The 26535-nt window shown below is 40.6% G+C and overlaps 2 protein-coding genes across 2 annotated transcripts; both read left to right on the plus strand.

The window, feature by feature from the left end:
* The first annotated feature begins 101 nt into the window (after positions 1-101).
* On the plus strand, positions 102-3011 carry LOC103838880 (putative methylesterase 12, chloroplastic). The gene is made up of 5 exons (XM_009115330.3): positions 102-788; positions 1208-1447; positions 1548-1691; positions 1931-2065; positions 2620-3011. Exons 1-5 carry the CDS (start codon positions 531-533, stop codon positions 2890-2892), a joined length of 1050 nt encoding a protein of 349 aa, XP_009113578.1. The 5' UTR covers positions 102-530; the 3' UTR covers positions 2893-3011.
* Positions 3012-13089: 10078 nt separating this feature from the next.
* Positions 13090-13693, plus strand: LOC117127740. Its single transcript, XM_033278390.1, has 2 exons — positions 13090-13549; positions 13647-13693. The coding sequence occupies exons 1-2, from the start codon at positions 13090-13092 to the stop codon at positions 13691-13693; spliced, it is 507 nt and encodes a 168-aa protein (XP_033134281.1).
* Positions 13694-26535: the final 12842 nt, after the last annotated feature.

Genomic DNA, 26535 nt, shown 5'->3' on the forward strand with positions numbered 1-26535 from the left:
GGAATCATGCTCATTGTAAGTGAGGACCAACTGACACCATCAGGTTATGTATATAATTGATCTTGCATTGTTTATTTAAAGATTATCGACTTAAACATATCTCAACTAAAACATAATTTCTTATCAAATGAACTGAGAGATAACAAAAAGAAAAAGAGTATTATTTGTTTTGTTTTTTTTTAAAGATTATTATTTGTTGAGACACGAAATGTAGCAAAGTCCCAGAAATATCAACACACAAAGACGAAGTAAAGTTATAAACTTTGGCTGCTTTGTCTTAAATCCGAAACGTCCGTTAGCGTAATTAATAACCGATTCCTTCTTCACCCACTCTTCTCCTCCTTCTTGTCTCTCTCTACCTTCAAAGATCTTTTCTTGTAACCTTTGAACTTTCAAATGGACATTAAAAACCCGATTTTTAATAAAAAAAAAGAAAATATCAAAGCCGTTTTCTCGGGAAATTTAATAACTTCCCGTCTTAGAAAACTCAGAGACACACTTGTGGTGCTCGTCTGAGAGGATTTTGGAAGATGGGTAATAGAGTTATCTGTATGAAGAAGAAAGATGTTGCCATCAGAACAGGAGGAGATGGATCTAGAAGCAAGAGAGTAAGTCGTTCTCAAAGGAAACTGCTTGGTGATGAAGAGATGTTGCATCGACGAGCTTTGTCCATGGCTATTCATCAAGCTCAGCTTTCTCAGAGATTCGATGGGTCCGTTTCTAGACGTGTCGGGTCTACTAGCTCCAGAAGACAAACTCTCTCTGACCCTTTTTCAAATAACAAGCAGGTCATTTCCTTAAATTTTATAATAATGATAAAAAAAGTTTCAACTTTGGACTAGCTTTTTGATGTTTGTTGATGTTAAACATATCCGAGATATGGGTTGTGTAAGAGAAGATTCTTATATGGTTTCTTAGTATTTGTTTGAGGAGAGAGTTCAAAAGTATGTAGAGATTGAAAATCTGATACTGACATTAGGTTGGGACCAGAACAAGAAGTGTTATCTCTGTAAGAATGTTTGTTTTCTCTGATTCTTCTGAAAAGTACTCTAGTGGCATTACTTTTTTTTTTTTTTTCTTTTTTTTTTAAAGTTCAAAATTATTTGTTGTCATAGGGTCTACTATCAAATTTTGTTCATGATTGTCCTGTCACAACGCATCAATGTAACGTGTTCCAACCGATGTTAGTATCTGTTTGTTTCTTCAGGTACCTGATCTTGTGGATAGCTTGGCGGTTAAGAAAGTCGTTCTTGTACATGGTGAAGGGTTTGGGGCTTGGTGTTGGTACAAAACTGTTGCTTCATTGGAAGAGTGTGGACTATCTCCTGTTACAGTTGACCTTGCTGGATCTGGATTTAGTATGGCTGACCCAAATAGTGTTTCCACTTTAGAAGAATATTCAAAACCATTGATCGAGCTTCTTCAAAATCTTCCAGAGGAAGAAAAGGTTAGTCAAATGCTTGTGTCAGGTTTATCTTGAAACATGGAAGGAAGGTTTTCATTCTAAACATACATATGCATGAAGCAATGAGTGTTGATTGTTTCAGGTGATTCTGGTAGGTCACAGTACAGGAGGTGCATGTGTTTCGTATGCGTTAGAGCTGTTTCCTGAAAAAATCTCAAAAGCTGTATTCATATGTGCCACTATGGTTTCTGATGGACAAAGACCCTTCGATGTCTTTGCTGATCAGGTAAACACTAAGCAAAAAAAAATTCACACTCGTTTCTTGAATTTGTTTTTTGTTTTCTCTTAATCAACATAATTATATTCAGTTTAGCTTCGGTAAAGATTTATTTACACATATTGGGAGAAACCTAACAATTTTCTAAGAAATCAAACGAAAAATAGTAGAATTAAACATGGGTTGTGGAGTCACTTTCAACCAGTGCTTAAGTAATCTTCCTCATCTTGTGAATGTTTTTGTCACAGCTTGGTTCTGCTGAACGGTTCATGAAAGAGTCGCAGTTCTTGATCCATGGAAATGGAAAGGACAAGCCCGCAACGGGGTTCACTTTCGAGAAGCAACACATGAAAAGCTTGTACTTCAATCAGTCACCCAATAAGGTAAACACAGCACAAGAATAGCCCAATTGTTGTTTGGTTTTGTTTGCTTCGGTTTTTGTTTCAGATTTGGTTCAATTTTGGATACTAATCAATCAAAATCTCTTACTGTATGTAAAATATATTTTTGTGACTATCAAAAAAGAAAAAAACTTCATTTTAATTAAGATTTAGATTCGGACCCGCACTTATATTGTTAGGAAACATAAATAGTAGTATGTTATTTCCATAATTAAGTTAATGTTGTTATAATGTTTTCATTAATTATTGATATTTTATGTTATATAACACATGACTAAATGTTAGACATAACACAATATTTCTTTTTTTAATAAGATAGATTACAAAATGAAATTCAATCAACTAGCATAGGAAAAAAATAATTATTTGTGAGAAAACTGATATGCAGTGTATTTTTTCTTAATTAGTAACTCTTTTTGGTGCATTGTTGTTGATTTGTGTTTGTCAACCATGGTTGTTGTCTTGTTGATCTTTAAAGAATACGTCAACAAACTAGACAGAACTCATAAATGTGCCTTAACATGTTTTTTTCTCAGGACATAGCATTGTCGATGATTTCAATGCGAGCAGTACCATTGGGTCCAATGATGGAGAAACTGTCGCTGAGTACAGAAAGATATGGGAAAGGTCGGAGATTCTATGTTCAGACGCTTGATGACTTTGCTCTCTTACCAGACGTTCAGGAGAAACTTGTGAGAGAGAATAGTCCCGAAGGAGTTTATAAGATCAAAGGAAGTGATCATTGTCCTTTCTTCTCTAAACCTCAGTCTCTTCACAAGATCCTTCTTGAGATCGCTCAGATTCCTTAAAAGAGAGTTAGATCTCTAATTCACTCGACCATGTATAATTACATTTTTGCTAAAGAGACCATGTATAATACTTTACATTTGTCAACTTCTAAACTTCAGTATAATTCGTCTAACGTCAATACCAAACAAAACCGTTAAAAAGAATTTACACGTGATATAGTGGGTGGCTTTAAAAATAGAAAAAATTGCCAAAACGGAATAGAAAAACTACATTGCCCTTTGCCATAAAAAAGAATTTTTGGTCCGTTTTGGACTCAGATACTCCTGGCCAACTTTAGAAACTCATATCAAGTATTTTAAAAGTCAGAAAAATATGAAAAATATTTTGGTTGACTAAGAGGGCGACTGGTTTTCCTGCTACCACCCGCAAACGCAGCTTTTGCGGTTGGTAGCGGTTGTCAGTGGTTTGCAACAATCACTCAAATCATTCTAAACTGCTTCAAACCGCTCTGAATCTCATAAATTCAAAAGCTGGCTCCAGCTAGCGGTTGCGGGCGGCTGCGGAAGGATAAATTTTTTTTTAAAACAATATATATACAAAAGTAAAAATATTTAATAAAAAATTTAAAATTGAAATTATGAAAATATTAAAATATATCTATTATATTTTAATTAATATTATAAAATTTTATAATAAAAACAATTTTAATAAATTTTCAAAAATTAAAATTATAACTTTTTAAATATAACTTTTATATTTATTATAATTTTATGATTTTGATATTTTTATAATTATATTAAATGTAAATATTGTTAATTTATTATTTGAATGTTACCGTATTTGGTAGTTAACCAGTCATAAGATACTCGCAAACGCACCACTTTTTAACCGCAATACCAGTCGTACAAATCTCTTAAAACCGCTAGAAACCGCAACCGCCCGCATCCACAAACTCCCGCAACCGCAACCGCAACCACTGCGTTTGAACCAGTCAGGCCCTAAATATTAGAGAAACACAATTTCATCTTTTGATCTACAGCTAGCATAAAACATAGTCTAGTGTCAGCGAACATGTAGATTGTAGTTTCGGTTAACTACATAACTATATGTAGCTCTTAAAATGAAATATCTACTTAATAGTCATTAGTCTACCATCACAAATTGAATTAACTGCCGGCTTTTCCTATGATCTGAAGTACGGTAGATTTGACGAACTACATTTTATGATTATATCACTAACACGAAAACATAAAATCTGCATATATATATATATATACTAGTATTATCACACCGTGCTAAGCACGGGAAAACTTTTCTTGTATTTAAACTATCTTAAAAAAAAAGTTGCAACAGATTTATTTTATGTTTTTATCAAAATGGAACCTATTTAGACACATTTTTCCTGGAGTTGGATACCACCTAGTAATATCATATTTGATCCATTCAGGTTTATTTGTATTTGTTTTTTTAATTAAGTGTTCCTTTTTACTTAAAATTAATATAATAAAAACTATGAAACTAAACATGTATGTAAAATAGTTAATAGACCTACAAAAATTTGTAAGATAGACTAATATACTCTTCTATAAAAAAACATAGATATGTAAATAGTCAAACCATAACAAACAAATTTGTAAATATCCAATTTGAATCATCATAGCTGTTGATACTCTTTCCCCTCGGTAAAGTAGCTATCACATCAATTATTTGTTAGCAATGGCTCATGGGATATGATTTCTTCAAAGCTACAAAAAAAACAAAATAGAGATTCTAGTAACATAGGAGAGAGAATCAGAGAGGTTGATTGTTTGTGGTTTTTGCTTTAGTTTTTGGTTTTTGTTTTTGTAAAAACCATTTTTCATCCAATCAAGTTTTAGTTTTTAGTTTTTGTTTTTGTAGAAACCATTTGATTTGCCAATCAAGATTTCTAATAAATAGATTCCCTAAAATTTAGGGAAACTAGTTTTTGAAAAGTTTAACCAATTTGTGAAGAAAAACCAAAAACCAACTTTTGTGAGCTTTTAAAAGGAAAAACGAATTTTGATTGTTTTGGGTAGAAACTACAATATTTAATTAATTAATAATTAATAAATAATATTTTCATAAATATAAATAATCATACAATTTTTTGGTACATTAGCTATAATTTAAACAATAATGTGATATAATTTATTTGTGTTTAATATCTGTAAAATAAATTTATATAGTTTATAAATAATATTAATTAATTTTAAATCTTAGTTATTAATTTCTATATATAAAATAATAGAATAATTTTAATAATTACTAGTCAAATTAAAAATAACTAAAATTATAAAAATATAATATGTTTTGATCAATTTTAATAGTAACTTCTAAATGTTTAATTTGTATTTTTGTTGTATTATTTTAAAATAATGTATTACTTGTTTTTTTTGAAAAACTTAAAAACTACAGCAAAACCAAAAACTAAAATCTAAATCTAAAAACCAAAAACCAAAACTAAAAGCTGAAAATCAAAAATAAAAAGCTAAAAACCAAAAACCAAAAACTAAAAACTAAAACCAAAATCTAAAAACCAAAAACAAAAACTAAAAACTACCCCAAACAATCATCACCTAAATACCACTTGTTTTCATTTATGCATGGTTATGCTCGTGTTCCTATGTTTGTTGCAGAAAAGGCTAGATAGTTTTGTTTTGTTTATTTTTCTTTTTTCTTCTTTTTTCTCCGTTTCTGCTTTTTTTATTAATGCAGAAGCAAGACAAGTAGTTTCATAAAGATTTGACAAAGAACAGATTTCTAAATATCTATTTTGTAGATAATAGTATTGAAGTGCTTATCGTTACCTTAGTTTGTGGCTTTGTGCAAACCTTGATTTCTCATCCTTTTATTGAAAGTAAGTTTCGAAACAGAAGCATAACCAAGTGTCATTTTCCCTGAAATGAACATTTAAGAAATTATTAATTGAGAGTCAGAGGAAACTGAATCTATATTGAAAATAATCATTTAAAAATTAAAATAAGAGTAATTGTAAATTTGTATGGAATTTGTTTCTGCGCAGAGTAAGAACTCGACAGAAGGAAAATGAAGCTATGAAGAAGAAAGTAAAATCTATGTTAAGAAAACAGAAGAGTAAAATAAATAAGATTAAAACAGTTTCTGATCGTGATTTTATCTTGAACGTGTTGGTGATTATGTGAGAAAAAAATAGGGATTTAAGTTTCAAAGTATTCGGGACCAGGATTTTTTTAAAGGACATTATTTGTATTTTTTGTAAATAAATTCCATGTGGCATATTTTAATTGGTGGAGTGACTTGTGCTTTACTATATAAAGAATATATATATATATATATATATATATATATATATATATATATACTCTACGACATTTCGATTGTGTTATCTACCTCAATACTATATTCTACCTTAGCAGGATTTTGTAGTCTACCAAGCCTGTCTTCAGTCTACGGACGACATAATTTGATTTCTATCAAATTCGTAATCACAGTATTTCTTAAATCTTTCCCAAATTTTTTAAGAGAATATTTTCCGAACCTTAATTTTTGTTGGGGTCAAAAATGGACACGACGAAGTTAACATCCAAATATCCGTAAAAATCAGCATGAACGCTTTTACGAAAAGTAATCTTCGTAAAAAAATATTTACGAAGAACTTTGCGGTGAAATCTTGCACTAATCTCGGTTGATTCATCGAAACTAAACACCCATTGTCCAAGAAAACGTTCATAAAATGTCAGAAAAGGATCCAAACTCGGTCGCCACGTAGTGACCGGTCCGCGAACGAGCCGGTCGCTACGTAGCGACCGATCCAGCACGGACCAGGTCGTTATGTAGCGAACAAACTGTCTCAGACATCGATCAACGGGTACAACCCAAATCCGTGCATTCTTGTCTGTTCCTCAATGCCAGCTCCCATGTACCGCAGCCATATCATTTCTCACATCATTCCGATCAAAGTTACCGTTGAAACTTTACGATAAAAACCGCGAGAACTTGTTTTTGTCGAAAAGAAAATCGTAACAAATGTTTCATGTCGAAAGACGGCCCAACGAGGTCTAAAACGCGACTACAAACCCACTTACGATTCTTTAAGAATGAGCTCGTAGATACTATGGCGGTTTACATTTTTATTTTATAAAAACAAATATAAAGATAAGTTTCCGCAGAAAAAAGTTAAGTTTCCGCAGATAAGCATGAAGATCGGAAAAACTGGAATATCTCCATTTTTCACTTAAGACGGCTTAAGGGCAGGAAGGGGAAAGCTAAAGCTGACCTTGGAAGAGTATATGTTGGGGTCAAAATTAGTCACGACGGAATCAATGTCTGAAAGTCCGTAAAAATCAGCATGAACGCTTTTACGAAAAGTAATCTTCGTAAAGAAATCTTTACGAAGAGCCTTGCGGTAAAATCTTATTCGAATCTCGGTTGAACCAAATACAGATTGTCCCAAGACAACGAACACGTATCCGACTGGCCATGGACGAGCTCGAGCATGATAATCGGATCGCGGACAAGCCAAGCTCGATCAATACGCGGAGACCAAGCATGCACACGGCTCGGTTGCTATGTAGCGACCGAGTTCGGAACCAAGCTTGGTCACTACGTAGTGACCGAGCACATGCACATTTTGATCGTTACGAAGCCATCGAGCTTTCCCAAAACGTCGATACGACGCGAATCCATGCATTCTCGTCTACTCTTTAATGCTATCTCCCGAAGACCGTAGCTGAGCCATTTCATGTTTCTCGTTATTCGGAGTCATCAATCAAACTTTACGATAAAAACCGCGGAAAGTTCATTTTTATCGAAAAAACCGTAATAAACGCTTCGAGTCAAAAGACGGTCCAAAGAGACCTAAGAAGTGACTCAAAACTCACCTACGATTTCTTAACCAAAAGCCCATAAGCCGTATGATGGTTTATGCTTGGTTCGCAAGGAGAATTTCCTGGGCATCTCGATCAAGGTGATCTCATCTGTGAAAGGAGTATCGGCATAGGAGTCGGGGTTGATCTTCCGGATGGGGGGAGCTACCCCTGGGAGCCTTTCTACCATGGACTGCATGGCATCGAGCCTCTTGGTGAACATCTGTTCCAGGTAATCGACCATGGGAGACTCCGTCTGTTGGGGAAAAATACTCCGGTATCATTTCTTCCAGCCTCCAGGCAGGACCCAAACCCTCGGGTACCCGATAAGGGAACGCTTCAGTTCCCCTCTAGAAGGAAGCCTGAGTTCGGTCCATGGAACCGAGAACCCTTCCAAAAAAATGGAAAACTTTCGATAAGGAGAACTTTCCATATTTCCGAATATGGAAGAGTTTAACTGTTGGGGTAAAAAACGGTTACGACAAATTTAACATTCAAAACGTCCGAGGAAGAAAGTAATAATTTCCTTGAAGAGTACTTTTCGAAATAGATTCTTCCTTACTAAAAAGCTTTACGGAAGAAAGAATCGAGATGTCCGACGAAAGCTCGAAACAGGTCGCTACGTAGCGACCGAGCGCTCGTCCCGCTCGGTCGCTACATAGCAACCGAGCTCAAGCCAAAGCTCGGTCGCTACGTAGCGACCGAGCTCGAGCCCAAGCTCGGTCGCTACGTAGCGACCGGGCTCGAGCTGAAGTTCGGTCGCTGTGTAGCGATTGAACTCTTCCGAACATCGACAGACATCAATCCGTGCAATCTCGTTAAACCTTCGAATGCTATCTCCCGAAGACCGTAGCAAGCTCAGTCCATGTTTTCCGCTATCGAAATTCATCGATCAAACTTCGCGGATTAGAAAACTGCGAAAAGTTTGTTTCTTTATCAAAAAGATATCGTAGTAAACGTGTCGAGTCGGAAGACTGCCCAAAGGGACCTAAAACACGACTCGAGGCCCATCCTACGATTTCTTAACCAAAAGCCCGTAAACCGCAGCACGGTTTATGCTTGGCCAACAAGGAAGGATAAATGTCAAGTTTCCGCGGATAAATACGGAAGTTTTGAAGATAATTGTGAAGATCGGGAAAAATGGAATATCTCCATTTTTATGCTATGAAGGCTTAAGGGCAGAAGAGTAAAAGCGTAAAACGACCTTGGAGCTAGTATATAAGGAGTCCTAGGCGAGGAGCATGGAGGAGAACCTTTTCAGAGCAAACTTAGCACTTAGAGCAATTTAGGCAATTTTCCGTTTTTGTTATTTCGAGCTGCGACTCAATTAGGTTTAGCCGTCTTAGGGTTACTAGAACTAGGAATCTCGCCGACAGCTCTTGAGTCCAGGCTTATACCTTGTTGTAAACGCTCATACGCAAATTCGGAATAAGATCTTCTTTGCTCTCTTTTTCGATTTCTCATACTTTATCGTTGTTATTCTCGTGTTCTGATTGCTTGACGTGTGGTAATTAGCAGATATCCGGGTCCTCTGGGAAATTAGGGTTTTCCTAGTTTCCTTATTTAAACGAAAATCGACAGTGCGAATTTCGGTTCCCACATTAACTTAAGGAAACCGACTCCTAGACAACTGACTATATAAATATTACTAAAACCCTAAACCAAAGGATCGACTTCCCCAAGGCTTAGAGACTAGAACTAGACGGCAAGAACTAAGGCTCTTACTCAATACTTTGTAACCGCTCTTGTTCTTGTTTGTCTGATTAATAATACGTCTCTTCAAGCCTATCCTCCCTAAATCCTCACAAAATACATATAAAATATCAGCTTATCCATCGTTCTGTAGTACTCACAAAGAGCCTACAAAAAAATCCTCTATAAGTTTGGAGGGGAGTAATCTAACTACATGATAATGGCGATGGATAAACGTAACAAGCTACCCGAAGCCATTCAAAGAGGAATCAACCCCCAGGGCTTATCCGACAACTTACAAAGTCGAGCAGACAAACTCGTCAAAGCCGAGCCCGTCCCGCCACGACTACGAGCTAGGACGATCCATGTCATATCTGAAGGACCGAAGGCGTACAGCGTAAACCACACCACTATTCAGGAAAACGCCCGCGACGTATGGGGCAACTCCGAGAAGGTCAAGTTAGAGTATCCCGAAACCGATGAAATAACCTTCACCGCAGAAGAACGAGAGGGAGTCTTGGTGCCACACCATGATGCCCTCGTCATCTCGCTTACTATAAAACTGCCTGGTTAAACGAATACTGGTGGATAGCGGCAGCTCCAGTAATATTATCTTCCAGACCGCATACAAAAATCTAGGGCTGGAGGAGAAAGCCATAATACGAAAAGCAATCCCCCTTATCGGATTCAGCGGGGAGGTCAAGCAAAAAATAGGGGAGGTCGTCCTCCCTGTCCACGCTGAAGGGGTCAGCCTATCTACTAGGCTCCTGGTAGTCAACTGTCACTCCTCTTACAACATGATCTTGGGCCGAGCGTGGATTCATGGAATGGGGGCAGTTCCCTCGACTCTCCATCAAACAATAAAGTTTCTCACTCCTTGGGGCGTTAGGGCGATTAGAGGAGATCAGGAGACTACCCGCCGCTGCTACCAAGTCACTCTGAAGAAACAAATCGAGGCCGCACCGCCCCCACAAAGAAAGTCCCAAATTCCGCACACAGAGGAACCGGAAGTCGAGGATATGGATGACGTGCCACTAGTCGAAGGCGATTCAACTCGTAACCTCAAGATCGGCTCCAAGCTCCCCGAGGGATTAAGAAGAAGGCTAGTAGATTTTCTCAGGTCCAATTCCGATTGTTTCGCGTGGTCCCATTCGGACATGCCCGGGATCGACCCCGAGATCATTATGCATCAGCTGCAAGTAGATCCCTCGCACCAGTCAAAAAGACAGAAGCGAAGAAAGTTCGCTCCGGAAAGAGACATTATAATCAACGAAGAGGTCAGGAACCTATTAGAAGCAGGGTTCATCCGAGAGGTGCAATACCCAGAGTGGCTAGCCAACGTGGTCGTGGTCAAGAAGATGAACGGAAAATGGCGGGTCTGCATCGATTTCACAGACCTCAACAAGTCCTGTCCGAAGGACCCTTTTCCTCGGCCGCACATTGATAAGCTTGTCGATGCTACGGCTGGACACCAGCTAATGAGCTTCATGGATGCTTTCTCCAGCTACAACCAAATACTCATGCACCCCGAAGATAAAGAGAAAACCTCCTTCATGACGTCTCAGGGGATCTACTGCTACAAGGTCATGCCCTTCGGCCTGAAGAACGCCGGATCGATATATCAGAGGTTGGTGAACATGATGTTTGCGGATCAAATAGGAGAAACTATGGAGGTCTACATTGACGACATGCTGGTGAAATCCCTAGAGGCGGAGGACCATATCTCCTACTTGCAACAGGCCTTTTCTACCCTCCGTAAATACAATATGAAGCTCAACCCAGCTAAATGCTCCTTCGGCGCCAACTCTGGAAAATTCTTAGGGTACATTGTGATCCACCGGGGCATCGAAGCTAATCCAAAACAGATCAGAGCTATCCATTCAATTCCTTCCCCGAGGAGCGTAAAAGAAGTCCAGAAGCTAACTGACAGAATGGCGGCTTTAAGCAGATTCATAACCAGGCTCTGAGATAAATCCCACGCCTTCTTCGAAACCCTCAAGAAGCCAAAAGATTTCGAATGGACAGAAAAGTGCGAATCGGCTCTCCAAGAATTCAAGGATTATCTTACTACTCCCTCTCTTTTATCCAAACCCTTGCTTGGCGAGGTCTTACTGCTATACCTCGCTGTCTCAGAGCATGCAGTTAGCGCCGTCTTGGTTCGAGAAGAGGGAACCAAGCAACTACCAATCTACTACGTGAGCAAAGCCCTTCTAGACGCAGAAACCCGCTACAGTCACCTGGAGAAGTTGGCCCTGGCCCTGGCCCTGATGGTCGCCGCTCGCAAATTACGACCTTACTTTCAGGCTCATCCGGTGGTGTTGGTCACTTCCTTCCCTATAAAGCTGGTCCTACATAAGCCTGAGGTCTCCGGATGATTGGCAAAGTGAGCAGTGGAACTGGGAGAATACGACATAATCTTCCGACCCGCTACGGCAATTAAGTCCCAAACCTTAGCAGACTTTATGGCCGAATTCTCTCCATCTTTACTTCCGGCTCTCGAGCAGGAGGTATGCCTTCAGAGTGGGACAAAAGAAGAAGGGGAATGGGTCCTACACATGGACGGCTCCGGTAACGTTCGGGGAGCAGGGGTAGGAATCGTACTCACGTCCCCAACAGGGAACACAGCCTCGAGGGCCGTAAGATGCAACTTCAAAGCAACGAACAACGAAAGCGAGTACGAGGCCTTGATCGCTGGGTTATCGCTCGCTCACCAGCTGGGCGCAGAGAACATCCAAGTCTATAGCGACTCCCAAATGATTATCAACCAGGCACAGGGAGAGTATTAGGCTAAAGACGACAGTATGATCCGCTATCTGGCGGTTGCTCGACGACTCATCAAGAAGTTCAAAAACTGTAAGCTCACTCAGATCCCCAGGGAGCAGAACTCACAAGCTGATGCTCTGGCTAACTTAAGATCCACCCTCGATACACAGACCCAGATAAGCATCCCCCTGTTGGTTCTCCAATGGCCAGCCACCCTAGTAGAGCCATAAAACGAAGAGATTTCCGCCATCGAAGAAGAAGAAACCTGGATGACTTCCCTGGTCCGATATCTTGAAGACGACATATTTCCGGAAGACCACAACGAAAGCAGGAAAATCAAGAAGAAGGCCGCTAGGTATTGCCTCTCTCAGGGAAAGCTATACTGCAGATCGTTCTTTGGCCCATATGTGAGATGCGTTACACCCCGTGAAGCGACCAAGATCCTAATGGAATTACACGAGGGAGATTGCTGGTCTCATTCCAGAGGCAGGAGCCTAGTGCTGAGAGCCAAAAGTGCACGTTATTACTGGCCCACGATGGCCGATGACGCCAACCAAAAAGCTAAACATTGTGACAGATGCCAAAGGCACGCGCTGTCTCCAGACTACCTCCAGAGAACCTCAAATCCAGAAGCTCACCCTGGCCGTTCAGGAAATGGGGCATGGATATAGTAGGTAAGTTCTCATGGCACTGGAGCAGAAGGTCTTCGTCCTGATAGTGACATACTACTTTTCGAAATGGATCGAGGCAGAAGCACTCAGCAGAATAACCATAATCACACGGTTCGGGGTTCCAAAAGAAATCGTCACCGACAACGGCCCCCAGTTTACGAGCCACAATTTCAAGGAGTTCTGCAAAGACTGGGGCATCAGACTTTCCTTCGCTACGCCGTGACACCCCCAGTCTAACGGGCAAGCGGAGTCCACAAATAAAACTATGGTGAACATTCTGAAGAAGCGCTTGGAGGTTTCCAAGGGAAACGTGGCAGAGGAGCTGCACAGAGTCCTCTGGGCCTATCGGACCATCCCCAAGACAACAACCCAGGAAACCCCCTACACGCTGGTATACGGAGCAGAGGCTATAATCCCCACCGAAATGCACGTAAAGAACACAGTCTCGGGGACTACCTCTCAGGAAGAAAACCACGAGCTAATGTCGCTAAGTCTCGACCTACTCAACGAAAAGAGAGAAACTGCCCGACTGAGAAATTGGTCCTACCAACAAGAAGTAGCCAAGACCTACAACAAGAAGGTGAGAACCAGAACTTTTCAGCAAGGCGATTGGGTCCTGCGACGAACTGAGAAAACAACTGGAAAACTCACCCCCAGATGGGAAGGACCCTACAAGATAATAGAGGTACGGGGAGCAGGGGCATACAGGCTTCAAGACGCCAAAGGTAAAATACAACCCAATTGCTGGAATGCCCTGAACCTTAAAGCTTATTATTTCTAACAAAGATCACTAGATCATATTCTCTATATCCATTGTTTAAGCATTATGTTTTCCTACTCCTATGTATGCTGAAACGTCCCCGGACTAAAAGCTTATATAATAAAATAGTTCCTATTATAAAAGAGTAGTAGGAATGCCATAATACTTAAAGGGGCAAACAAGCTGGATCAGGTCCAAGAGACCTTCGATCCTGGCCAACCTTTAATAAAAAGTGGTACGACCACAAAAAAGCAAAACGGGTATGAGACATAAGGTAGGAATGGATCTGCGCAAACCTGAGAATGCCGTCAATATTACCTAAAACCCCTGTATAGCGTCAGGCATATCGGGGTCCCAAACAAAAATACCAAAAATGTGAAAGTACTTGTATTAAAGTGCTACGTGCTAGAATATTACAGGGGACACAAGGTATAATTTCCATTGAGCAAGTGCAAAATTCGGGAGCACTACATAATACTCTACTTCTCCAGACGTGGAAAGTAGCAAAGTCTGGCACTTGGGTTTTCACCCACACCAGCACCCTCTAAGTCTGATAGTGGCTTTCTGCAGAAAGCAGCATGCAGCACGGAAACTCAATAGTAACCAGCTTCCGAGCGGTAGAATACGAAATTCTAACAGGTACCGGTAGTGGCCTCACCTAGGATGGCAGAATACGGTCCCTTAAAATTAAAACTGAATACCCCCGGGTTATTAAGAACTTTCGGGTCCCCATGCAGTCTCCGGATCCTGAAAAAATTTCTTCAGGGCCTGGAAAAGGTAAACCTCCAGGTTCGTATTAACCCCCGGGCCTGACTACGATCTAAAGATCCAAAGATAAAACCTCCGGGTCCTCAAAAGACCTTCGGGCTAAGTTCAAAATTCCGAACTTACGAGAAAAAAGGAAATAATGTTTGCAGGAAAAGAAATTCATTACAAAAGAGCATCGTTCCAAAGAAGAATCAAGAAAGGCAACAAAAAGCCATTATTCAAAAAACACTTAACAAAAAGCAACAAACATCTAGAAAGATGGACTGGCCGAGACTCGAGACTCTGCAGCGGATCTCGAATCTACTTGAGGGCACCCTCCAAAGTGATGGTCCGATCCTTCAGAACCAAGCAGATGCCGACGATATTTTTCTTCAGGATCCCAGCATTCTATCCTTCCTTCCAGCCATTCCTTCATAAGCTCCCATCTAGCAGAAGCTCTCACCTGCCAAATCAATAAGTCACGCTGAGCTGCCATGTCTCGCACCCGGTTACGAAGAAGAAACAACTCAATAAGAAGCCTCTGTCGAACGCCCAACAACAGTGAATCTCCAATCATGGTCCTGGAGGGGAGTGGCCTAGTCCTAGCAGCTGGCGGTGTTACCCTAGTCAAACGAGGTGGGGGAACATAGAAAGGGCGTCTTCTTCATGCTCCAGCCTGCTGATATTCGTCATAGAGGACAGAAGCAGGGAGTCTCGCAATATTCCCTGGGGAGTAAAAAATGAAGAAATTAGACCCTACCAAGACGGGATTCTACTAAAGAAAGGACCAAGACGCAGAGATTTACCCCAAAGACGACTGTGATGCAGGACTGCCTTGCTCATCAGGAAGTACACTCCACGGAAACATCGAGGAATCGCCAACATCTTTTTCGCCACAGCTTTCCCAAGAAAGGATACCGGAAGAGACACATCTGAAAGCAAAATCAGTTATCAGCAGACCAGCAACTAAAGAAGGAAAAGGTGTCCGGAGCAAGGCTTACCAACGGTATGCCAGAACGTAGGGTAATGGAAGGGTTCATGGATCTTCATAAACACGTACCGACTGGTCCAGTTGTCCCCAAAGGGGTAACTACCCCAGGTACCTTTCGAAGGCTCTTCAACCAAGGGATCGCCGTCGCAAGGCTGGAGGTGGTAGAACCCATGCATGATCGTCAAAGGGGCAAAATAGTAGGAGTATAGAACTTCGTGTACCCCGGTATCAAGGCCATAAAGCTCCCCGAGTACTTGGATCAACATTAAAGTCTTCCAGGATGAAGGAGTAAGTTGAGAAGGACAAAAACCCAAAAACGACGATACTTCAGCCACAAGCGAAGGGACGATTCCCTGAAAACCTGCTACCAAATACGCCTCAAAAATGGCTATCTCGCCTGGCCCCCCATCATGAGCACGCTCAAACTCCAAAGAACTCTTCATCTGCACTGAAGAATGAATCCCGTACTTCCTCCGTATCACCTTCAGACCTCCCTCCTGAATTTCAAAACACGGGCCATCGTCGAGAATGAGGGAACCACGTTGCTTCAAAGGCACCCTTGGAATCACCTCGCTATCAGTTTCAGAAACTTCTCCGAAAGAAGCAACAGGGGAGGAGAAATGATCAGTAAATAGGCGGTAAGGTCTCACGCGACCACCCACGAGCGAAACAGGAAGATCAGAGTTCATCTTCTGAAATAAGGGATGAATGAAACTCTACGCATCAGACACCCTAAATATATGCCTGATTCTTTCCTTTTTGGAGGCAGGAAAAAGGAAATCAAATATTTCCAAATCTCTAGGAGAGTCCTTTACGAAAGAAATGGCCGGCCTAGAAAAAGGAAAGGCGCGAAGGGAAGCAATGTTTCTACCTTTTTTTTCCCTCAAAACAAAGAATCATAGCCTCAAAGATCCCTAGATTCTCCCAGCAATAATTATCTCCAGCCCCGCGCATGGTTAATACTTCAGAGTTCCAGCCTCATCGTCTCCAGAAGATAAGAGAAACTACTACTAGACTCTGGTCAAACACGAAGGAACCAATCCTCACCTGGGTTCAGAATGAGTTCCGGCTTGAGTGGAACCCGGGCTAGCAAGACCAGCGGAACGGGGTCCTGCCTAAGGGGAGCCTGCTGAGAATGAGCAACTCCGGTTGACTTGAGTGCACAGGTTATTCTCCGAATTTGATGACGAAATCGAGAAATAAGGGGCAAATTGTTGGGGAAAAAATACTCCGGTATCATTTTCTCCAGCCTCCAGGCAGGACCCAGACTCTCGGGTCCCCGATAAGGGAACACTTCAGGTCCCCGCTAGAAGGAACCCTGAGTTCGGTCCCTGGAACCGAGCTCCCTTCCAAGAAATGGAAAACTTCCGATAAGGAGAACCTTCCATATTTCCGAATATGGAAGAGTTTAAACTAAGGAAACCGACTCCTAGACGACTATATATGTTAGGGGATTTTTGTGTAGGCTCTTTGTGAGTACTACGGAATAGTTTATATGTATTTCGTGAGGATTTAGAGAGGATAGGCTTGAAGAGACGTATTATTAATCAGACAAACAAGAACAAGAGAGGTTACAAAGTATTGAGTAAGAACCCTAGTTCTAGCCGTCTAGTTCTAGTCTCTAAGCCTTGGGAAGTCGATCCTTTGCTTTAGGGTTTTAGTAATCCTTATATGTGAGGGAACATTGAAAGGGCGTCTTCAAAGCCTATTATTTTTAGTACGGTCTCCGGATCATGATTTCTATTGCTTTACTATATACTATTTAAGCATTATGGTTTCCTACTCCTATGTACGCTAAATGTCTATTGACAAAGCTTATAAAATAAAAATAGTTTCGACTATAAGGGTAATAGGAAAACCATCATACTTAAAGAGGCATACTAGCTGGATCATGTCCCAAGAGACCTCCGACCCTGGCCAACCCTTATCAAAAAGTGGCACATCCACAAAAAAAACAAATGGGTATGAGACATAAGGCATGAATGGGTCTGCGCAAACCTGAGTTTGCTGTTAAAACTACCTAAACTTCTGGTATAGCCTAAGGCATATCGGGGTCCTTAGAGTACCACATGTGAAAAGTACCTGTATTAAAACGCTACGTGCTACACAATACAGGGAACACACGGTATAATTGCAAAAGTACTATGAAATACATGGAGGAAAACTGCAAAAGTTCGGGAGCACATTACAATCCCTGGTTATCCAGACGTGGAAAGCAGTAAAATCTGGTGCTTGGGTCACTACACTAGTTAGATCCACCCCCCCCCCCCCTAAGTCTGATAGTGGCTTCCTGCAGAAGCAGCATGCAGCATAGGAAATCGATAGTGGCCAGCTTTTGAGCGGCAGAATGCGAGATCCGAACAGGTACCAGTAGTAGTCTTGACTAGGAAGGCGGAGTATGGTCTCTGCAAAACCAAAAATTTTGGGTTCTTACGAACTCCGGGTCCAAATATGATCTCAAGATCTAGAGGAGAACCTCTGGGTTCCCACATGACCCCCGAATCCAAATAAGATCTCAGGAGAACCTCAGGGTTCTCGTATGACCTTCGGGTTCTAAATGCGATCTCAGGATCTAAAAAGAAACTTCGGGTTCTTAAACGACCATCGGGTCCTTACATGACCTTCGGGTTATAAGAGCGACCGACGAGTTCTAAGTCTGTATTTTTAAAGCTTAAACCTTCGGGTTCCAAGTTAATCATGTAGGTCCTAGCTATAATCTCCGGGTCCGGAGCCGCCCCAAAAACCTGAGAGCAACCTCCGGTTCCAAACGTGACCTCCGGGTCCTAGCAACGCATCTAGGTTCTGAAGCGACGTCCCAGCCTGAGGATCCCGAAGAAAGGGCGTATCATCTCTTGGAAATCAAAGAGCAACCTATCTACGGAAGATGGAACGTAATTCACTATTATGTGATTCCTTTAAGATATCTTGCTCCATCTTCAAGTCTCCTCAAGAAGAGCTAGGTAACACAGTGGGAAACACCTCTAAGTTAGGGGATTTACTACAAGTATAGCGTGGAAAACAGTTTGATGGAAAAGAGTGCATAAAAAGAAAAGAATTATGGAATGCCATTATTCCAAGAATCAAAGGGGCTACGGGAAGCCATTATTCGAAGGAAGAAGATTCACTAAACACCAGTATTTCAAAAACAAAAACAAAGAGGAATCGTTCAGAAAGATGGCCCCTCTAATATACCATGAATTTTACCCACTTTCAGCCATGGTATAGATGTTTTTTTAAGATATAATTACTATCTTTTGGAGTATTTTTAGAGTATTTACAGGTTCACATACGTTCTGGAGAAATATGATAATTTTGGAGGCTTTTGAGGTGCAGAGCTGCACAGATGCGTTATATGTTTATCTATAAATGGAGACCTTTCCATTGTTAGATCGACCCCATCGTTTGACACAAGATAGAGCTTTGCGTTAGCTTTCCAATGCCACCGTTTTGAGGTCAATCAGCATCCTATAGCAGAAGTTATACCCGTTTTACTGAAGAGTAATCAGTTTGCCTCGCGAGAAGAAGCGGTCGAGGAGATGAAGGACTGTCGTTCGACCGTGCACCCTTGCCGTCGGTCGACAGTGATGCCAGAATATGGGCTGAGCATATTTTATGACCTACTGAAGCCCATAAGCAACTACAAACCTCATATTAGCAATTGCGGCAGTTCTTGATCCTCGACTGAAGCTTGCGTTTCTAGAGTATTGTTACAATATTCTAGATCCAGAAACTGTCAAATTGAACGTGGAGTATATTCGTGAGAAGATGGTCAAGATTTTTGGAGCATATAAGAAGGAGACAAGCACCACTAGAGCATCTACTTCACATGCTCCTCGACACAACATCCCTTCAGGATACGATGTAAGTTTATACTACTTCCAACGTATATTTCTCTTGAATCTTAAGACTCGTAGACATGCTTGCAACTTAAGACTTGTAGACTTGACTTGTAAACTTAAGACAGACTTGTAGACTCGTCGGTTTGATGTTGTTTATTAACGTAGGAAGATGCTTGAAATTTGAAACTTAAGACTTGTAGACTCGCCCCGTTTGTTGTTGTTTACAGGGTTTTTATGCTTACTTCTCTCAAAAGACCGCCGGCGGTAGTTGGAAATCACCATTAGACATATACTTGAATGAGCCAGTGGTTGATATGGAAAGCTTTAGAAGTTTGTATGATGTGCCATACTGGAAAGATAATGCAAGCCTCTTTAAAGAGTTGTCTTCAATGGCTTGCGATGTCCTCAGTATCCCTCTCACGACAGTGGCGTCGGAGTCATTATTCAGGATTGGTAGTCGGGTTCTCAACAAGTGTAGAATCTGTATCCTACCCACAAATGTTCAAGCTTTGATCTGCGCAAGGAACTGGTTCCGTGGCTTCCAAGAAATAGGTGATATGATTGAGTACCTATCCTCAAGTAAGTTTCTAAAGACAGTACGTTCAATAGCTCAAGTATTTCAGGGTTTGATTGATGTCTTGTGTTGTTTGTAATGCAGGCTGATGAAACATATTAACTCTCGCTATCTGTTTGTTTCCTGTGTACGGTAAACTCATTGTTCTCTTGCTTTGTTATGTTTTGAGACTTTGTATGTTTCTAATGTTTACAATGGTTTTGAGACTCAAAAAAATTAATTTATATGTTTGAAAGTTGAGACTTTATATGTTTCAAAGTTGAGTCTTTGATATTGTATTTTAACTTACACATTACTTTGTTTCACAAAAATAATGATAATTACAAATTTTATAAATTTAAAAAAGTACAAATAAATAAATTACAGATTTTATGAGATTTTATAAAAATCATTGTGAATAATATGAATATGAAACATATAAATTAAATTAAATACAAATAAAATGTATTGGGTGTTTATGGGTTTTGACCATTTGGACATGGTTTTTATTGGTCTTGGACTTTTTTTGGACCATTGTCCATATTGAACCACCCAATACTGCCCATATTTCAAATGGTCCGTTTGGTCAAACCCAAATGGGCTCTGGACACCCATTTGACAGTTCTATTCTTCGCCAATAGAAGCAACCAATGGAACACAAGCACACGACCCAAAAAAAAACATTTCAAATAATGAGATTTGAAGTGAGTTGATCAATAAACAACTAAAATATGTGTAAACATAAAACAAATAAAAAAACTACAAAAGAGTTTTTTTACATCAAAAGACTATTATATTATTTAAACTAAATTTGGTTTGGGAAGGAAAACCAGAATAAATTAACCAATGAAAAACAAAATCTCTATAATAAGAGTGGGTGATTTATGTTAGTGAATCTATAGTCACGTTTTGCGCTCAAGGTTGGTAAACAATCTTGATATCTTTGAATCTTTCCCTTAAAATTGCTAACTCCTCCAGTTGAAAATCTTATCCATACTGTTGGCTCTTGAATCATTGAAAGAAGATCATGATCTAGTTTGTTCCAAAGTGCTGACTGGTTGAGTATTGTAACATACTTTCCATCGTCCAAGAGAGTGCTTCGAACTCTGTATGCAGAGATGACACAGACACCTCTTTTGGTTTCTTATCCCCATTAGTTTGGCTCAGACTGTCCAAGGCTAATATTGATATTTCTGTAACGCTAGCTCAGACCGCCCATGGCTAATGGGCCACCCATGCCCGTTCACTCGGCCCGTGGGCTCCATCCCGTCCGACAGACAGTGTATTAATTTTTCAGAGGCTCAATAGTCATGTTTACTAACCCTGCAATCACCACATGACATTTCCCCGTACTTTGGCCTCGCTCTCAAGATATCACAAATCACTTTCCGATATATCGCCCATCCTTCCACTACTCCAGCTCAAGCACACTTAACTCTATGAGTTCTGAACGGCTGTGTGCCCAAAAAGGTAAGCGCACTTTGGTGATATAGGTAGCCAAATCAATTCTTTTAAGCTTTTTCTATATACCACAAACCGGGATGTTACAATTCACCTCCTCTCAAAGAATACAACGTCCTCGTTGCACTCCAAGATCGTTACCCATGTTAGTGAGCCCTCACTGGATCGACACTCGCCTGTGTTCAGCTCTGATACCACTTGTAACGCCCCAACCGCCAACAGCTAAAGGGCAACCCACGCCCGCTCACTCGGCCCGTGGGCCCTATCATGTCCTACAGATGGTGTTAATTTTTCGGGGCTCAGGAGTCATGTTTAATGACCCTGCAATTACTGATACAACTTGTAACGCCCCGACCGACCCACGCCCGCTCACTCGGCCCGTGGACCCATCCCGTCTTACGGACGGTGTGTTAACTTTTCGGGGCTCAGTAGTCATGTTTACTGACCCTGTAATCACCACATGACCTTTCCATGTGCTTTGGCCTCACTCGCACGATATCGCGAATCATTCAACTACTCCGGCTCAAGCACGCTTAACTTTGGAGTTTTAAACGGATGTGTACCTAAAAAAGTAAGCACACTTTTGTGACATAGATAACCCAATCAATTTTTAAAATCTTTTTATATATATCACAAACTGGGATGGGATGTTACATTTTCGTCTACAGCTAATCAGTTTCATGTTGCATTGAATTGTAAAATGGCTCATGCGGGAAGCTGTTTAGAAATGTGTCACTTAATCATTCATGTACCCATCCTTCCTTTTTCATTGTCTTGTTTGCAGAGTTGTAAGTATAAGTAACGAATATGGTTAGATTGACAGATTTAAATAGAAATGAACGCGTATGAGATTCCTAGGATAATTGAAAAAAATACAGTGGCTAGCTTTTGGATGTAGATATATGTCCTAATCACGCGTTCTTCGATTGTCTAGGTGAGCGTGGGGTAATACGCCGGCTTTAGTATAAAACCGTGTAATCTCTTGTTCAATTGATCAATGCAATCTTCCAGGGACAAAAAGAAAGAAAGATAAACTCACTTCGTTCACATCTCTTTTCTACCTTTGCAAATGTTTTCTGGGACTCTTACGGTTGATTTCCATCATAGCTTAGGTTATGTAATGTGATCGTGTATCACGATGTAGAAAACAAAATTAAATAGTCATAATAGTGCACCTGAAATAGAGATTGAAAAGTGAAAAGGTTCGTAATTTTTTTGATAAAAAAATTGACATGAGTATCATTATCATACGATGTTTGAAAGTATGGAAAAGCGAATATTATGGTAAGTGGTAAAAGAGTATATGAAAACTTGAAAAGGTTGAAAATAGATGTCAATGGAATGCGTTGATCAATATAGTTAAACTAAACATAAATAAATAAATTAGACAGAAACTAAAACACAATAAACGTATCTTGAAGCAGCTCTAATATGTCTCATTTATAGAGAGCCTAAATTAGGAGTGTGCAAACAAGTAGTTTTATGTCTGAAGGCTCTGTCTCGAAAAAAGAAGTAGTTTTACGTCTCTATTCTCTATAGTTCCCAGAAAACAGAGAACTCCCTCCTTTTAAAATACTATCTTTAAGAACAAAAATATTGTTCTCTAAGCATTTCTCCATCATGATTTGATTATAACATACAGGTACTTGACGTGTCTTTCATTGATGGTTTACCAACGAAACAATTGTAATGGTTCATGGAAATAGAGAAAGTGGGGTGATAAGCCCTTGAGATCATATTTCAGGAAGAGGAAGAGAGGAGCTGAGTTAACAAAAGATACGGATAACTTTGGAGAAGTAGAGGCAGCTGAAGATGACGTGGCACTGGCTTTAGAAGATTGAAGAAAGAAGATCATTACTATAAATAGGGAAAGCATTATATTATATTTTTTATCCAGTTTGTAACAGAATCGTGGCTCATAGAGATAGTTCTCTTTGAGAGGCAGTTACGAGAGCTTGTTCTCGTTTCTGAGGATCATCTTCATCTCCTTGGTGAATTTGATACGGAATCTCTTTGTTAATCATACAAGTACTATTGTTTGCTTAACAAATTGGTGCGGTGACTCGATCGGATCCACGCGACGGGGTTACGATTCAACACGGTGATGGCTTCGTCGATCGCGTCGATCGATACGGATTTGGAGGAGATGCATAACAACATCGGAGAATTGAAGAAACAAGTCGAGGTGATTCACGGAGGTTGGGAACGTCTCACGCAGTCGAATACGGAGCTTTCGTCTCAGATGGCGACGATCGTACAGTCGTTATCAAGAATGGAGGCGTGGCAACGAGCGGATAAAGCGGCGGGTAAAGCCGTAGCGGGGACGTCGATTCATCAAGATCAGGTACATCCTTCGATTCCAGTTCCTGTTGTGGGAGAACATCCGTTAGGTTATCGGGGAATCGCAAATAATCTTGAATCGAGGAGTGAGTTGTTAAAGAAAGTGGATCTGCCTAACTTTGTGGGAGCAAATCCAAACGTATGGATCAACAGAGCTGAAAGGTTCTTTCGTTTGGGGAACTTTACAGAACGAGAGCGATTTGATTTGTTATCTGTGCGTTTTGAGGGGACTGTACTGAACTGGTTTAACATTGAGCTGGAGGAAGATCCGTTTGTCAGTTGGGAGGACTTTAAGGAGAGATTGGTTCTGCGGTTTACTCAGCGAATGGAGGATGAACCAGGGAAGAGACTGTTTTCCATTACACAGAGGGGTTCTATCACAGACTACATCAATTAATGAATTTGAAGAATTGCGTTCAATGGTCACAGGAGTGGATGAAAAAAATTTGGTTCATGTGTTCTTCAATGGTCTGAAACCAGAGATGAAGGAAGTGATTAAGATGAAGGAACCGAAAGGGTTAAGTCAACACATGGCTGCAGTGAGCATGATGGAGGATAGTGCTTTTTGTAAATCAGTGGCAAGAGTATCTCACACGGTTACGACTTCTCGTGCTACTGGCTTTATTCCTTTACGATCTTCTTCACACTTTAATAGTAATAAATCAGATGCTGGTAGTGGTAACACAACAGCACCGGTGAGTACCAAAGATCAACAAGGGGTTAAACAACAAAGACCGGGAGGCCACGCAGGGCCTAGACGTTTGTCGCCAGCAGAGGTAGCAGAGAAAAGAAGATTGGGATTGTGTTATCAGTGTGATGAGAAGTGGTCCAAGACTCACGAGTGCAAATTTTTGGGACTGCAAGTGTTAACAGTTCTCGATGGGTGTGAAGTGGAGATTCATAATGAAGAATGGATTGATACATTTGAGGATGAAAATGGAGTGGTTACAGAGTTAATGGTGATATCTTTATCTTCGTTCTTTGGCATGTCTTCACCAACAACTACGAAGGTTTGGGGGAGCATTGGGAAGCTTGACATTGTGGTTATGCTGGACAGTGGAGCCACCCATAATTTCTTGTCTTCCCGAGTGGTCCAGAAGATGAATATTCCATTGGTTCAAGACCGAAGATTGGAGATATTGTTGGGCACAGGCATCACAGTTAATGGAGCAGGTTTCTGTGAAGGAGTGTCATTCAAGTTACCAACATTAGAGGATACAGCCGATTTCATCATGTTGGAATTGGGACAAGTAGATATGATATTGGGTATACAGTGGTTGCGAACCTTGGGCAAGTGTGAAGTAAATTGGGAGACTCATGAGATGTCTTTCACGTTTAAAGGAAACAGAGTGTTGTTACGAGGGGATTCATCTCTTCAGAATGGGAACGTTTCTAAGAAGGAGTTGCAGTGTAGTAAGTCTCACTTAAATGGAATCGACGCTCAGTTCTTCCAGGTCAATACCACCGAGACGCAACAAGAGATTCCACTTCCAATAGAGCACTTACTGGAGCGGTATTTGAAAGTTTTTGCTGAACCGAACCAGCTTCCGCCTCTACGTAATAGAGAGCACGCTATCAATTTAATAGCAGGAGCTGGACCCATAAGTGTTCGTCCTTATAGATACCCTCACTCATATAAGGAAGAAATGGAAAAGATGGTTTCTCAAATGTTGCAATCGGGCATCATCCGTCCTAGTCACAGTCCTTATTCTAGCCCAGTGTTGTTGGTTAAGAAAAAAGATGGTACTTGGCGATTTTGCATTGACTACAGAGCATTGAATAAAGTCACCATAGCTGATAAGTTCCCTATTCCAATGATAGATCAGCTATTGGATGAACTGTTTGGAGCAAAGATCTTCTCAAAACTGGATTTGCGTTCTGGATATCATCAAATTCGAATGCAGGAACAGGATATTCACAAGACTGCTTTCAGAACGGCTGATGGTCATTATGAATTTGTGGTAATGCCGTTTGGCCTGACAAACGCTCCAGCAACGTTCCAAGCACTCATGAATGAGTTGTTTAGGCCGTATCTACGCAAGTTCATTTTGGTGTTCTTTGATGATATACTTGTATACAGCAACTCAGTTCAGGAACACATTCTTCATCTTCAGATCGTTTTGGATATTTTTGTGAAGCATCAGTTGTTTGCCAACAGAAAGAAATGTCTTTTTGGCCAACAGCAGGTGGATTATCTGGGACATCTGATTAGTGCTGAGGGTGTGGCTACTGATCCTTCAAAAACAATGGCCATGACGAAGTGGCCTTCCCCTAAATCTGTGAAAGACTTGAGAGGTTTTCTTGGTTTAACAGGTTACTACAGAAACTACGTGAAGAGTTATGGTACTATTGCTCGACCGTTGACAAATTTGCTTAAGAAAGATGCTTTTGAGTGGTCAGATAAGGCACAGGAAGCTTTTCAAAGTTTGAAGGAAGCAATGGTGAAAGCGCCAGTGTTGGCTCTTCCTGATTTCTCAGCCACTTTTGTTCTGGAATCAGATGCTTCAGGCTACGGTATTGGAGCGGTATTGATGCAGAATAAAAGGCCGATAGCTTACTTCAGTGCAGGGTTATCAGACAGGGATCAGATCAGGCCAATTTATGAGCGTGAGTTAATGGCGATCGTGTTGGCAATTCAAAAATGGCGGCATTATCTTCTAGGGCGACGATTTGTGGTGCATACAGATCAGAAAAGTCTGAAATTCTTACTGGAGCAACGAGAAGTGTCCCTAGATTATCAGCGGTGGTTGACAAAGCTCCTTGGCTATGATTTTGAAATTATCTACAAACCAGGGGTGGAGAACAAAGCGGCAGACGGGCTATCAAGGATAAATCCTCCAGTGGGGTTCGCTTCTTTCTCTATTCCATCGAGTATTAGTCTTCATGACTTATTGGCTGAGATACAACGTGATCCGCAGATTCAGGAGTTTTTGTCAATGGTTCAGAAGGGTGGTAAACAGTCGGAGAGTTATTCTATTAAGAGTGGCAAGTTGTTTTTCAAAAACAGACTGGTCATATCA

The sequence above is a fragment of the Brassica rapa genome, chromosome A09 (genome assembly GCF_000309985.2).
Source record: "Brassica rapa cultivar Chiifu-401-42 chromosome A09, CAAS_Brap_v3.01, whole genome shotgun sequence".
Classification (NCBI taxonomy): domain Eukaryota; kingdom Viridiplantae; phylum Streptophyta; class Magnoliopsida; order Brassicales; family Brassicaceae; genus Brassica; species Brassica rapa.